Source organism: Coregonus clupeaformis, chromosome 5 (genome assembly GCF_020615455.1).
Source record: "Coregonus clupeaformis isolate EN_2021a chromosome 5, ASM2061545v1, whole genome shotgun sequence".
NCBI classification, from domain to species: domain Eukaryota; kingdom Metazoa; phylum Chordata; class Actinopteri; order Salmoniformes; family Salmonidae; genus Coregonus; species Coregonus clupeaformis.
Window position 1 is genome coordinate 36,703,870 of NC_059196.1, and position 12,619 is coordinate 36,716,488.

The 12,619-nt window shown below is 49.5% G+C and overlaps 1 protein-coding gene across 1 annotated transcript in view; it reads right to left on the bottom strand.

Moving 5' to 3' along the window:
* cntn5 (contactin 5) overlaps positions 1 to 12,619 on the bottom strand; it is a 542,763-nt gene that overhangs the window by 262,704 nt on the left and 267,440 nt on the right. The window contains exon 8 of the mRNA XM_041876697.2: positions 1,202 to 1,304. Within this exon, the coding sequence (XP_041732631.1) occupies positions 1,202 to 1,304 (103 nt within the window). The remainder of the gene's footprint in view (positions 1 to 1,201; positions 1,305 to 12,619) is intronic.

Sequence of the window (12,619 nt, forward strand, 5' to 3'; positions counted from 1 at the left end):
ATGGATTTCACGACTGGGAATACAGATATGCATCTGTTGGTCACAGATACCTTTAAAAAGGTAGCTTTGTCCGTAGCATACGCCTGCCCATACCATAACCCCACCGCCACCGTGGGGCACTCTGTTCACAACGTTGTCATCTGCAAACCGCTCGCCCACACAACGCCATACATGTTGTCTGCCATCTGCCCGGTACAGTTGAAACCGGGATTCATCTGTGAAGAGCACACTTCTCCAGCGTGCCAGTTGCCATCAAAGTTGAACATTTGCCCACTGAAGTTGGTTACAACCCTTAACTGCAGTCAGGTAAAGACCCTGGTGAGTATGACGAGCACGCAGATGAAATTCCCTGAGACGGTTTCTGACAGTTTGTGCAGAAATTCTTCGGTTGTGCAAACCCAGAGTTTCATCAGCTTTCTGGGTGGCTGGTCTCAGACGATCCCGCAGGTGAAGAAGCTGGATGTGGAGGTCCTGGGCTGGTGTGATTACACGTGGTCTGCGGTTGTGAGGCCTGTTGGATGTAATGCCAAATTCTCTAAAATAATGTTGGAGGCGGCTTATAGTAGAGAAATTAACTTTCAATTGTCTGGCAACAGCTCTGGTGAACATTCCTGCAGTCAGCATGCCAATTGCACGCTCCCTCAAAACTTTAGACATCTGTGGCATTTTGTTGTGGTGACAAAACTGCACATTTTAGAGTGGCCTTTTATTGTCCCCAGCACAAGGTGCACCTGTGTAATGATCATGCTGTTTAATCAGCTTCTTGATATGCCACACCTGTCAGGTGGATGGATTATCTTGGTAAAGGAGAAATGCTCACTAACAGGGATGTAAGCTTTTTATGCGTACGGAACATTTCTGGGATCTTTTATTTCAGCTCATGGAACATGGGACCAACACTTTACATGTTGCGTTTATATTTTTTGTTCAGTGTAAGTGGATCTACTGGTGGTTTTTGCTAGCTTTTTACTCAGGGTGGATACATTCTGGTAAATTTCCGAAAATTCCCTAGTATTCCAGAAATCCTGGTTGATGAATTCCCAGATTTCCTGTTTATTCCTTCCCAATTCCAGGAATCAGGATTCTAGAAATTCTAGGAATTTTAAGAAAGTTACATGAATTTTATAACCCTAAGTTTCACCGTAAAGGATGGATATGGATGTTCAGGGGGATAATACAGCTTGTCTGTTTCTGTACTTACTTCCCAAGGGCGAAACACTCCAACCTCACAGTGACTCCTCTGGCAGCCGGGACAGATGGGGGGAAATGCACCTCGATTTTAGGTTCATATTCTCCCATTAGACCTGTAAAACACAAGATGACAGAGGAGGAAAGAGAGCTATGAAACAACGTTCATTCCCCAGGCATGTCCCAGCTTGTAGTTACACAGACAGCGCCTGAAGAAAGAAGTTCTGAGAAAAGTGAGATAAACAATGTACTGTATGTTGAATCTGTGTTGCAGATGTCAAAGATGCAGAGGTGCATTGGGTAGCAGTGTGCTAAAGATGCTTGGCGCCTGTGGTATCCTGGTGTGTGTGTGTGTGTGCAAGTGTGTATGTATGTGTGTCCGTGAGTGTGCAAGCATGCATTTGTGTGTGTGTGTGTGTGTGTGTGTGTGTGTGTGTTTGTACACTAAATCATGCAGTTCACAGGTCTGGGACTACTAACACCTTCTGCTGCTAGCATCCATTACTAACAACTTCTGCTGCTAGCATCCATTACTAACACCTTCTGCTGCTAGCATCCATTACTAACACCTTCTGCTGCTAGCATCAATTACTAACACCTTCTGCTGCTAGCATCCATTACTAACACCTTCTGCTGCTAGCATCAATTACTAACACCTTCTGCTGCTAGCATCCATTACTAACACCTTCTGCTGCTAGCATCCATTACTAAAACCTTCTGCTGCTAGCATCCATTACTAACACCTTCTGCTGCTAGCATCCTTTACTAAAACCTTCTGCTGCTAGCATCCATTACTAACACCTTCTGCTGCTAGCATCCATTACTAACACCTTCTGCTGCTAGCATCCATTACTAACACCTTCTGCTGCTAGCATCAATTACTAACACCTTCTGCTGCTAGCATCCATTACTAACACCTTCTGCTGCTAGCATCCTTTACTAACACCTTCTGCTGCTAGCATCCATTACTAACAACTTCTGCTGCTAGCATCCATTACTAACACCTTCTGCTGCTAGCATCCATTACTAACACCTTCTGCTGCTAGCATCAATTACTAACACCTTCTGCTGCTAGCATCCATTACTAACACCTTCTGCTGCTAGCATCCTTTACTAACACCTTCTGCTGCTAGCATCCTTTACTAAAACCTTCTGCTGCTAGCATCCATTACTAACACCTTCTGCTGCTAGCATCCATTACTAACACCTTCTGCTGCTAGCATCAATTACTAACACCTTCTGCTGCTAGCATCCTTTACTAACACCTTCTGCTGCTAGCATCCTTTACTAAAACCTTCTGCTGCTAGCATCAATTACTAACACCTTCTGCTGCTAGCATCCTTTACTAACACCTTCTGCTGCTAGCATCCATTACTAACACATTCTGCTGCTAGCATCAATTACTAACACCTTCTGCTGCTAGCATCCTTTACTAACACCTTCTGCTGCTAGCATCCATTACTAACACCTTCTGCTGCTAGCATCCATTACTAACACCTTCTGCTGCTAGCATCAATTACTAACACCTTCTGCTGCTAGCATCCTTTACTAACACCTTCTGCTGCTAGCATCAATTACTAACACCTTCTGCTGCTAGCATCAATTACTAACACCATCTGCTGTGTGTGGCAGGCATCCCACCCCAGTGTCTTCCGAGCCCGCCCCAGGCCTCCCCAGTCCTTCATAGCCCTTCTCAGCCCTCCCCAACCCTCCATAGCCCTTCTCAGCCCTCCCCAACCCTCCATAGCCCCCCACAGCCCTTCCCAGCCCACCTCAACCCTCCATAGCCCTCCATGGAGCACCAAGCTCATTCATTATGTGTCCCAGATAGCTAACGGTAGCTACACATTCTAACATGAGAATGCAGCTAGTGTTTTTTTCTGAGATGTTGTTGTAACATTAGATTGACCGCTGTACCATTAGGCTGACCGCTGTAACAGTAAGTTGACCGCTGTAAAATTAGGTTGACCGCTGTAACATTAGGTTGACCGCTGTACCATTAGGTTGACCGCTGTACCATTAGGCTGACCGCTGTACCATTAGGTTGACCGCTGTACCATTAGGTTGACTGCTGTACCATTAGGCTGACCGCTGTACCATTAGGTTGACTGCTGTACCATTAGGCTGACCGCTGTACCATTAGGCTGACCGCTGTACCATTAGGCTGACCGCTGTACCATTAGGCTGACCGCTGTACCATTAGGTTGACCACTGCACCATTAGGCTGACCGCTGTACCATTAGGCTGACCGCTGTAACAGTAAGTTGACCGCTGTAAAATTAGGTTGACCGCTGTAACAGTAAGTTGACCGCTGTAAAATTAGGTTGACCGCTGTAAAATTAGGTTGACCGCTGTAACATTAGGTTGACCGCTGTACCATTAGGTTGACCGCTGTACCATTAGGCTGACCGCTGTACCATTAGGTTGACCGCTGTACCATTAGGCTGACCGCTGTACCATTAGGTTGACCGCTGTACCATTAGGTTGACTGCTGTACCATTAGGCTGACCGCTGTACCATTAGGTTGACTGCTGTACCATTAGGCTGACCGCTGTACCATTAGGCTGACCGCTGTACCATTAGGCTGACCGCTGTACCATTAGGCTGACCGCTGTACCATTAGGTTGACCACTGCACCATTAGGCTGACCGCTGTACCATTAGGCTGACCGCTGTACCATTAGGCTGACCGCTGTACCATTAGGCTGACCGCTGTACCATTAGGTTGACCACTGCACCATTAGGTTGACCGCTGTACCATTAGGTTGACCGCTGGAATATTTCATTTTGTAATTGTGAATGGTCACAAGGAAAGAGGGGATTTTTACATATTAAAGCACCAGCCCTGTTTATTCTAAAGAATTGAATTGCCACCTAGCCTCCAGTAGGTACTGAGTGACTGGGCCTATGTCCCAAATGGCACCCTTTTCCCTAGGCCCATAGTACTGCACTATATAGGGAATAGGTTGCCATTTCCCCTCTGTAGGTCATAACTGGAGGACAGGATGTTTTCTTTGTTTGTTCATCTGTATGTTAAGGACCCATCACACCTCCATATCCAAGAGAACACCAAAGACATGTCAGATGGCATTCAGCACATTTGCAGTAACAAAGAAATAACACTCATTATCATTATCCCTCTTATTAAATGGGAGATTGTATTATGAATTTTACATGAGTGTGTGTGTGTGTGTGTGTGTGTGTGTGTGTGTGTGTGTGTGTGTGTGTGTGTGTGTGTGTGTGTGTGAGTGTGTGTGTCTTGCACCATGGGCGTTTGCGAATACTACAACAAACATTAGACAAGTTGAGCTGCTAAGCTTCGACATGCCTTCATCCGCAGACCTTGTCATGAGCTCACACACAGCTAGACAAACAGTTGAACTAACGGCAGATAGTGACCATCTGTAGCACCAGATGGAATACCACCAGCACCAGCAACACTCACGGACGGACACACCCACACACTCACGGACGGACACACCCACACACTCACGGACGGACACACCCACACACTCACGGACGGACACACCCACACACTCACGGACGGACACACCCACACACGGACACACCCACACACTCACGGACGGACACACCCACACACGGACACACCCACACACTCACGGACGGACACACCCACACACTCACGGACGGACACACCCACACACGGACACACCCACACACTTACGGACGGACACACCCACACACTCACGGACGGACACACCCACACACTCACGGACGGACACACCCACACACTCACGGACGGACACACCCACACACAAACAGACACACCCATACACTATACAAACACACCCACATATGACAAATGGACGGACACACCCACACACTTACTGACTGAACATGTTGAGATGTTACTGACTGATGATAATATTTCAACAGCTTTATGCCACAGTATATTCAATATCATATTAAAGCTTTCTGCAGAGCTAGATAATTGATATCATATTAAAGCTTTCTGCAGAGCTAGATAATTGATATCATATTAAAGCTTTCTGCAGAGCTAGATAATTGATATCACATTTAATCAATTCAAATCATATTTTGATTTGTCACATGAGCCGAATACAACAGGTGTAGACTTTACCGTGAAATGCTTACTTACGAGCCCTTTCCTAACAATGCAAAGTTAAGTTAAATAAAAAAAGGAAATAGCAACACATTAAAATAACAATAACAAGGCTATATACGAGGAGTACCGGTATCGAGTCAATTTGCAGGGGTACGAGGTAGTTGAAGTAATATGTACATATATAGTATCAGTCAAAATTTTGGACACACCAACAAGTGCTCAGCATATGTGGGAACTCCTTCAAGACTGTTGGAAAAGCATTCCAGGTGAAGCTGGTTGAGAGAATGCCAAGAGTGTGCAAAGCTGTCATCAAGGCAAAGGGTGGCTATTTGAAGAACATAAAATATCAAATATATTTCGATTTGTTTAACACTTTTTTTGGTTACTACATGATTCCATATGTGTTATTTAATAGTTTTGATGTCTTCACTATTATTCTACAATGTAGAAAATTGTAAAAATAAAGAAAAAACATTGAATGAGTAGGTGTGTCCAAACTTTTTACTGGTAGTGTACACACATAACCTATACAGATAGATAAATACAGAAAAATGAAACAAAATAACTAGAGATAGTGTATATTAAAGGTCTGGATTATGACTAGAGATATAGTGTACAGTACCAGTCAAAAGTTGACACACCTACTCACACTGCCTTTAAACAGCTTGGAAAATTCCAGAAAATTATGTCATGGCTTTATAAGCTTCTGAAAGGCTAATTGTCACGCTCGTTTACAGACGGGACGGAACAAGGCGCAGCGTGATATGCATACATGTTTATTTAAAGGAATAAACAACCGACAAATCAACAAAACGAAACTTGAAGTCCAAGGCAGCACAACACACCATACCTTAACTGGAACAAGATCCCACAACCCACTAGTGCCAATAGGCTGCCTAAGTATGATCCCCAATAAGAGACAACGAGCGACAGCTGCCTCGGATTGGGAACCACACCGGCCAACATAGATCTATACATACTAGATCCTATAACATAGAACAACACAACATATAATATACACACCCTGACTCAACAAATAGGAGTCCCCAGAGTCAGGGCGTGACAGTACCCCCCCAAAGGTGCGGACTCCGACCGCACAACATAAACATAACAGGGTAGGGGCCGGGTGGGCATTCCACCTCGGAGGCGGATCCGGCTCGGGGCGTGACGACCACTTACTCTCCGCCTCACTGTTGCGCCCCTGGTCTGGTCTGGACCTCGGCGCGCTGCTTCCCCTCTCCTTCCTCCCACTATACTCCAAGCCCTGTCTGGACCCTGGTGTGGGAGACCCAGAACCTGGAGAGGGACTGCTCTGGCTCCGGAGTGGAGCAGCTGACCGGAGCTGGATCAGGCACCGGTGGAGCGGACTGCTCTGGCTCCGGAGTGGAGCAGCTGACCGGAGCTGAACTGGGCACCGGTGGAGCGGACTGCTCTGGCTCCGGAGTGGAGCAGCTGACCGGAGCTGAACTGGGCACCGGTGGAGCGGACTGCTCTGGCTCCGGAATGGAGCCGCTGACCGGAGCTGGATCAGGCACCGGTGGAGCGGACTGCTCTGGCTCCGGAGTGGAGCCGCTGACCGGAGCTGGACTGGAACCCGGTGAAGCGGATTGCTCTGGCTCCGGAGTGGAGCAGCTGACCCGAGCTGAACTGGGCACCGGTGGAGCGGACTGCTCTGGCTCCGGAGTGGAGCAGCTGACCGGTGCCGGACCAGGCACTGGTAGAACAGGCACGGGCCGTGCCGGACTGGACACACGCACCACTGGCTTGGTGCGGGAAGCAGGAACGGGCCGTACCGGACTGGCGACGCGCACCACTGGCCTGGTGCGGGGAGCAGGAACGGGCCGGGCTGGCAACGCGCACCACTGGCTTGGTGCGAGGGGCAGGAACAGGCCGGGCCGGGCTGGCGACACGCCCCACTGGCTTGGTGCGAGGGGCAGGAACAGGCCAGGCCGGGCTGGCGACGCGCACCACTGGCTTGGTGCGAGGGGCAGGAACAGGCCGGGCCGGGTTGGTGACGCGCACCACTGGCTTGGTGCGAGGGGCAGGAACAGGCCGGACCGGGCTGGCGACGTGCACCACTAGCTTGGTGCGAGGGGCAGGAACAGGACGGGCCGGACTGGCGACGCGTGGGTGTGTGGGCAGAACTGAAAAAGCGTGCGCGAGCAAGGAGGCCTACAAACCTGACTCAGTTACACCAGCTCTGTCAGGAGGAATGGGCCAAAATTCACCCAACTTATTGTGGGAAGCTTGTGGAAGACTTCCCGAAACGTTTGACCCAAGTTAAACAATTTAAAGGCGATGCTTCCAAATACTAATTGAGTGAATGTAAACTGCTGACCCACTGGGAATGTGATGAAATAAATAAAAGCTGAAATAAATAATTATAATAAAAATAAACTATTATTCTGACATTTCACATTCTTAAAATAAAGTGGTGATCCTAACTGATTTAAGACAGGGGATTTCTACTAGGATTAATTGTCAGGAATTGTGAAAAACTGAGTTTAAATGTATTTGGCTAAGGTGTATGTAAACTTCCGACTTCAACTGTATATAATATAACCAGTTGATATTATGCATCAATAAATAAATCTTACATGGCACTTGTTTTTTTATTGACTGAATATACACTGAGTGTACAAAAGATTAGGAACACCTTCCTAATATTGAGTTTCAACCCCCCCCACTGCCCTCAGAACAGGCTCAATTCGTCGGGACATGGACTCTACAAGGTGTCGAAAGCGTTCCACAGGGATGCTGGCCCATGTTGACTCCAATGCTTCCCACAGTTGTGTCAAGTTGGCTGGATGTCCTTTGGGTGGTGGACCATTCTTGATACACACGGGAAACCCAGCAGCATTGCAGTTCTTGACACACTCAAACCGGTACCTGGCACCTACTACCATACCCCGTTGAAAGGCACTTAAATATTTTGTCTTGCCCATTGACCCTCTGAATGGCACACATACACAATCCACGTCTCAATTGTCTCAAGGCTTAAAAGACCTTCTTTAACCGGTCTCCTCCCCTTCATCTACACTGATTGAAGTGGATTTAACAAGTGACATCAATAAGGGGTCATAGTTTTCACCTGGATTCACCTGGTCAGTCTATGTCAAGGAAACAGAAGGTGTTCTTAATGTGTTGTACTCTCAGTGAATATGGGGCAATTTAGCAATTAGGATTTGTTATCTGTGATGGTTGTGATAAATTATGCGTTGTTGCTCACTGTTGGTATATAGATAAATGTGCAAAACATTTTTCTAGCCTTGTGTTCTAAAAATGTATTTATTCGAGTACACAAGTTCAATTTCATTTATTGTGGCAGAACCTAATAATAATTGTTGTGTTCTGTTCATGAATATGGATTCCCCCTGTGAAGCAAAGGTGAAGAATTGCAGGAAATGTATACAAAATGTATTTTTTTCGGTAAAATGTTTAAATAAATTTTTTATGTATTTATTTTCTACCCCCACTGTCAGACAAAGTCAGGGGCCCATGATTAGGGCAAAATAGGTATTAATGTGTCCAAATACATCATGGTATGGCTCAGAGGTGTCACGCCCATAGCGGGCATAAGGGCATGTGCATGTCAGCGGTATTTTGCTGTATTTTTCTGTCAGCGGTATTTTGCAGAAGGGGGAACCAGGAAAAGAGTAACCCCCCACGTTCCTTCCAAGGTGCACCACGGACTGAGAGATCCTACACTCTGAGAGAGACTACCCACTGAGAGAGCCTGAGAGAGCCTACCCACTGAGAGAGCCTACCCACTGAGAGAGACTACGCACTGAGAGAGCCTGAGAGAGACTACCTACTGAGAGAGACTACCCTCTGAGAGAGCCTGAGAGAGACTACCCACTGAGATAGCCTACCCACTGAGAGAGACTACCCACTGAGCGAACCTACCCACTGAGAGAGACTACCCTCTGAGAGAGCCTGAGAGAGACTACCCACTGAGAGAGCCTACCCACTGAGAGAGACTACCCACTGAGAGAACCTACCCACAGAGAGAGCCTACCCACAGAGAGAGCCTACCCACTGAGAGAGCCTACCCACTGAGAGAGCCTACCCACTGAGAGAGCCTACCCACTGAGAGAGACTACCCACTGAGAGAGACTACCCACTGAGAGAGCCTACCCACAGAGAGAGCCTACCCACAGAGAGAGCCTACCCACAGAGAGAGCCTACCCACAGAGAGAGCCTACCCTCTGAGAGAGCCTGAGAGAGACTACCCACTGAGATAGCCTACCCACTGAGAGAGACTACCCTTTGAAAGAACCTACCCACAGAGAGAGCCTGAGAGAGACTACCCACTGAGAGAGCCTACCCACTGAGAGAGCCTACCCACTGAGAGAGCCTACCCACTGAGAGAGCCTACCCACTGAGAGAGACTACCCACTGAGAGAGACTACCCACTGAGAGAGCCTACCCACAGAGAGAGCCTACCCACAGAGAGTGCCTCTCGGCTTTAAAGTACCCCTCCCCGACAACCTCACCACACCATTTATTGGCCACAAATATGGATACTGCAAAACATCATCTTTTCCACCACCTGAGGTAAGAAAAAACAAACTGTTCGACGACGAAGAAGAAGAAGAAGAAGAAGAAGAAGAAGAAGAAGAAGAAGAAGAAGAAGAAGAAGAAGAAGAAGAAGAAGAAGAAGAAGAAGAAGAATTACTTTGTCTAACAACATGTCCTACCAGAATTTCTCCTCTGTTTAACCTTTCGTTGTGTTTCTTGTATTTACCAGTGTGTATATGATATGATGTCTGAACACAGGCCTGGCAGCCAGATCACAGGACCAGTCTGAACACAGGCCTGGCAGCCAGATCACAGGACCAGTCTGAACACAGGCCTGGCAGCCAGATCACGGGACCAGTCTGAACACAGGCCTGGCAGCCATCACGGGACCAGTCTGAACACAGGCTTGGCAGCCAGATCACAGGACCAGTCTGAACACAGGCCTGGAAGCCAGATCACGGGACCAGTCTGATCCTCGTTTTCCATCTTTGTAAACAATCTGATTTACTATGGTAATGAGCTTAGCATTCTGTACGTCTCCAAGGAGTGTTTCACAACAACAAGGTTATGCAAATCCAGACAGAAAGAGATGAGTGAGCTGTAGCTGCAGGGGACATCGTGCCTCATGACGAGGTAAATGCTAAATACGTGCAGCCACATCAACCGCAGTGCCAAGCAATACCTGTTTTCCGGGCATGAAAGTCCTTTATAATTAAATGTATTGGGAACCCTGAGAGGCTAAGAACATAAAAGACCTAGCATCCCATTCACCAATGACGACCATTGATTCAGTAAATTTTATGCGGGAGAGATGATTTCCCTGATGGCTGGTTTCGCTAAAGCACATTGTCTGTGTGTGTATGTGTGTGTTGTCTGTGTGTGTGTGTGTTGTGTGTGTGTCTGTGTGTGTGTCTGTGTGTGTGTGTGTCTGTCTGTGTGTGTGTGTGTGTGCGTCTGTGTGTTGTCTGTGTGTGTCTCTGTGTGTGTGTGTGTGTGTGTGTGTGTGTGTGTGTGTGTGTGTGTGTGTCTGTCTGTGTGTGTGTGTGTGTGTGTGTGTGCGTCTGTGTGTTGTCTGTATGTGTCTCTGTGTGTGTGTGTGTGTGTGTGTGTGTGTGTGTGTGTGTGTGTGTCTGTGTGTGTGTGGAGAAAGCTCCTAATGATAAAGCTCCCTGACTATCTATTTAGACCTTCTTTACTATTCCTGACACTGTCTCCCTCTACGGCATGCAGAGCTGAGGCCCTCAGCCACCAAGGGGAACACAACCCCACACTACGGCATGCAGAGCTGAGGCCCTCAGCCACCAAGGGGAACACAACCCCCCACACTACGGCATGCAGAGCTGAGGCCCTCAGCCACCAAGGGGAACAAAACCCCACACTACGGCATGCAGAGCTGAGGCCCTCAGCCACCAAGGGGAACACAACCCCCCACACTACGGCATGCAGAGCTGAGGCCCTCAGCCACCAAGGGGAACACAACCCCCCACACCTTTCAAATGAATATGTGATGCTTGTCATGCTTATGTAAACATATTACAGGAAGTGAAATATTAGACCACTTGCGGGTGGCGTGCCTGAGTTCTCATGCATTACAGTACCTAAATCTGCCATTAGGTTTCCACCTGGGTGAGGAGGGTACAGTGTGTGAGGGGTGAGGAGGGGGTCAGGGCTGTGTGTAGAGGGGTGAGGAGGGGGTCAGGGCTGTGTGTAGAGGGGTGAGGAGGGGGTCAGGGCTGTGTGTAGAGGGGTGAGGAGGGGGTCAGGGCTGTGTGTAGAGGGGTGAGGAGGCTGTCAGGGCCGTGTGTAGAGGGGGTGAGGAGGCTGTCAGGGCCGTGTGTAGAGGGGGTGAGGAGGGGGGTCAGGGCCGTGTGTAGAGGGGTGAGGAGGGGTCAGGGCTGTGTGTAGAGGGGTGAGGAGGGGTCAGGGCCGTGTGTAGAGGGGTGAGGAGGGGTCAGGGCCGTGTGTAGAGGGGGTGAGGAGGGGGGTCAGGGCCGTGTGTAGAGGGGGTGAGGAGGCGGTCAGGGCCGTGTGTAGAGGGGTGAGGAGGGGGTCAGGGCCGTGTGTAGAGGGGTGAGGAGGGGTCAGGGCTGTGTGTAGAGGGGGTGAGGAGGGGGGTCAGGGCCGTGTGTAGAGGGGGTGAGGAGGGGGTCAGGGCCGTGTGTAGAGGGGGTGAGGAGGGGGTCAGGGCCGTGTGTAGAGGGGGTGAGGAGGGGGTCAGGGCCGTGTGTAGAGGGGTGAGGAGGGGGTCAGGGCCGTGTGTAGAGGGGGTGAGGAGGGGTCAGGGCCGTGTGTAGAGGGGTGAGGAGGGGTCAGGGCCGTGTGTAGAGGGGTGAGGAGGGGGTCAGGGCCGTGTGTAGAGGGGTGAGGAGGGGGTCAGGGCCGTGTGTAGAGGGGTGAGGAGGGGGTCAGGGCCGTGTGTAGAGGGGTGAGGAGGGGGTCAGGGCCGTGTGTAGAGGGGTGAGGAGGCTGTCAGGGCTGTGTGTAGAGGGGTGAGGAGGCTGTCAGGGCCGTGTGTAGAGGGGTGAGGAGGCTGTCAGGGCTGTGTGTAGAGGGGTGAGGAGGCTGTCAGGGCCGTGTGTAGAGGGGTGAGGAGGCTGTCAGGGCCGTGTGTAGAGGGGGTGAGGAGGCTGTCAGGGCTGTGTGTAGAGGGGTGAGGAGGCTGTCAGGGCTGTGTGTAGAGGGGTGAGGAGGCTGTCAGGGCCGTGTGTAGAGGGGTGAGGAGGCTGTCAGGGCCGTGTGTAGAGGGGTGAGGAGGGGTTCAGGGCCGTGTGTAGAGGGGTGAGGAGGGGGTCAGGGCCGTGTGTAGAGGGGGTGAGGAGGGGGT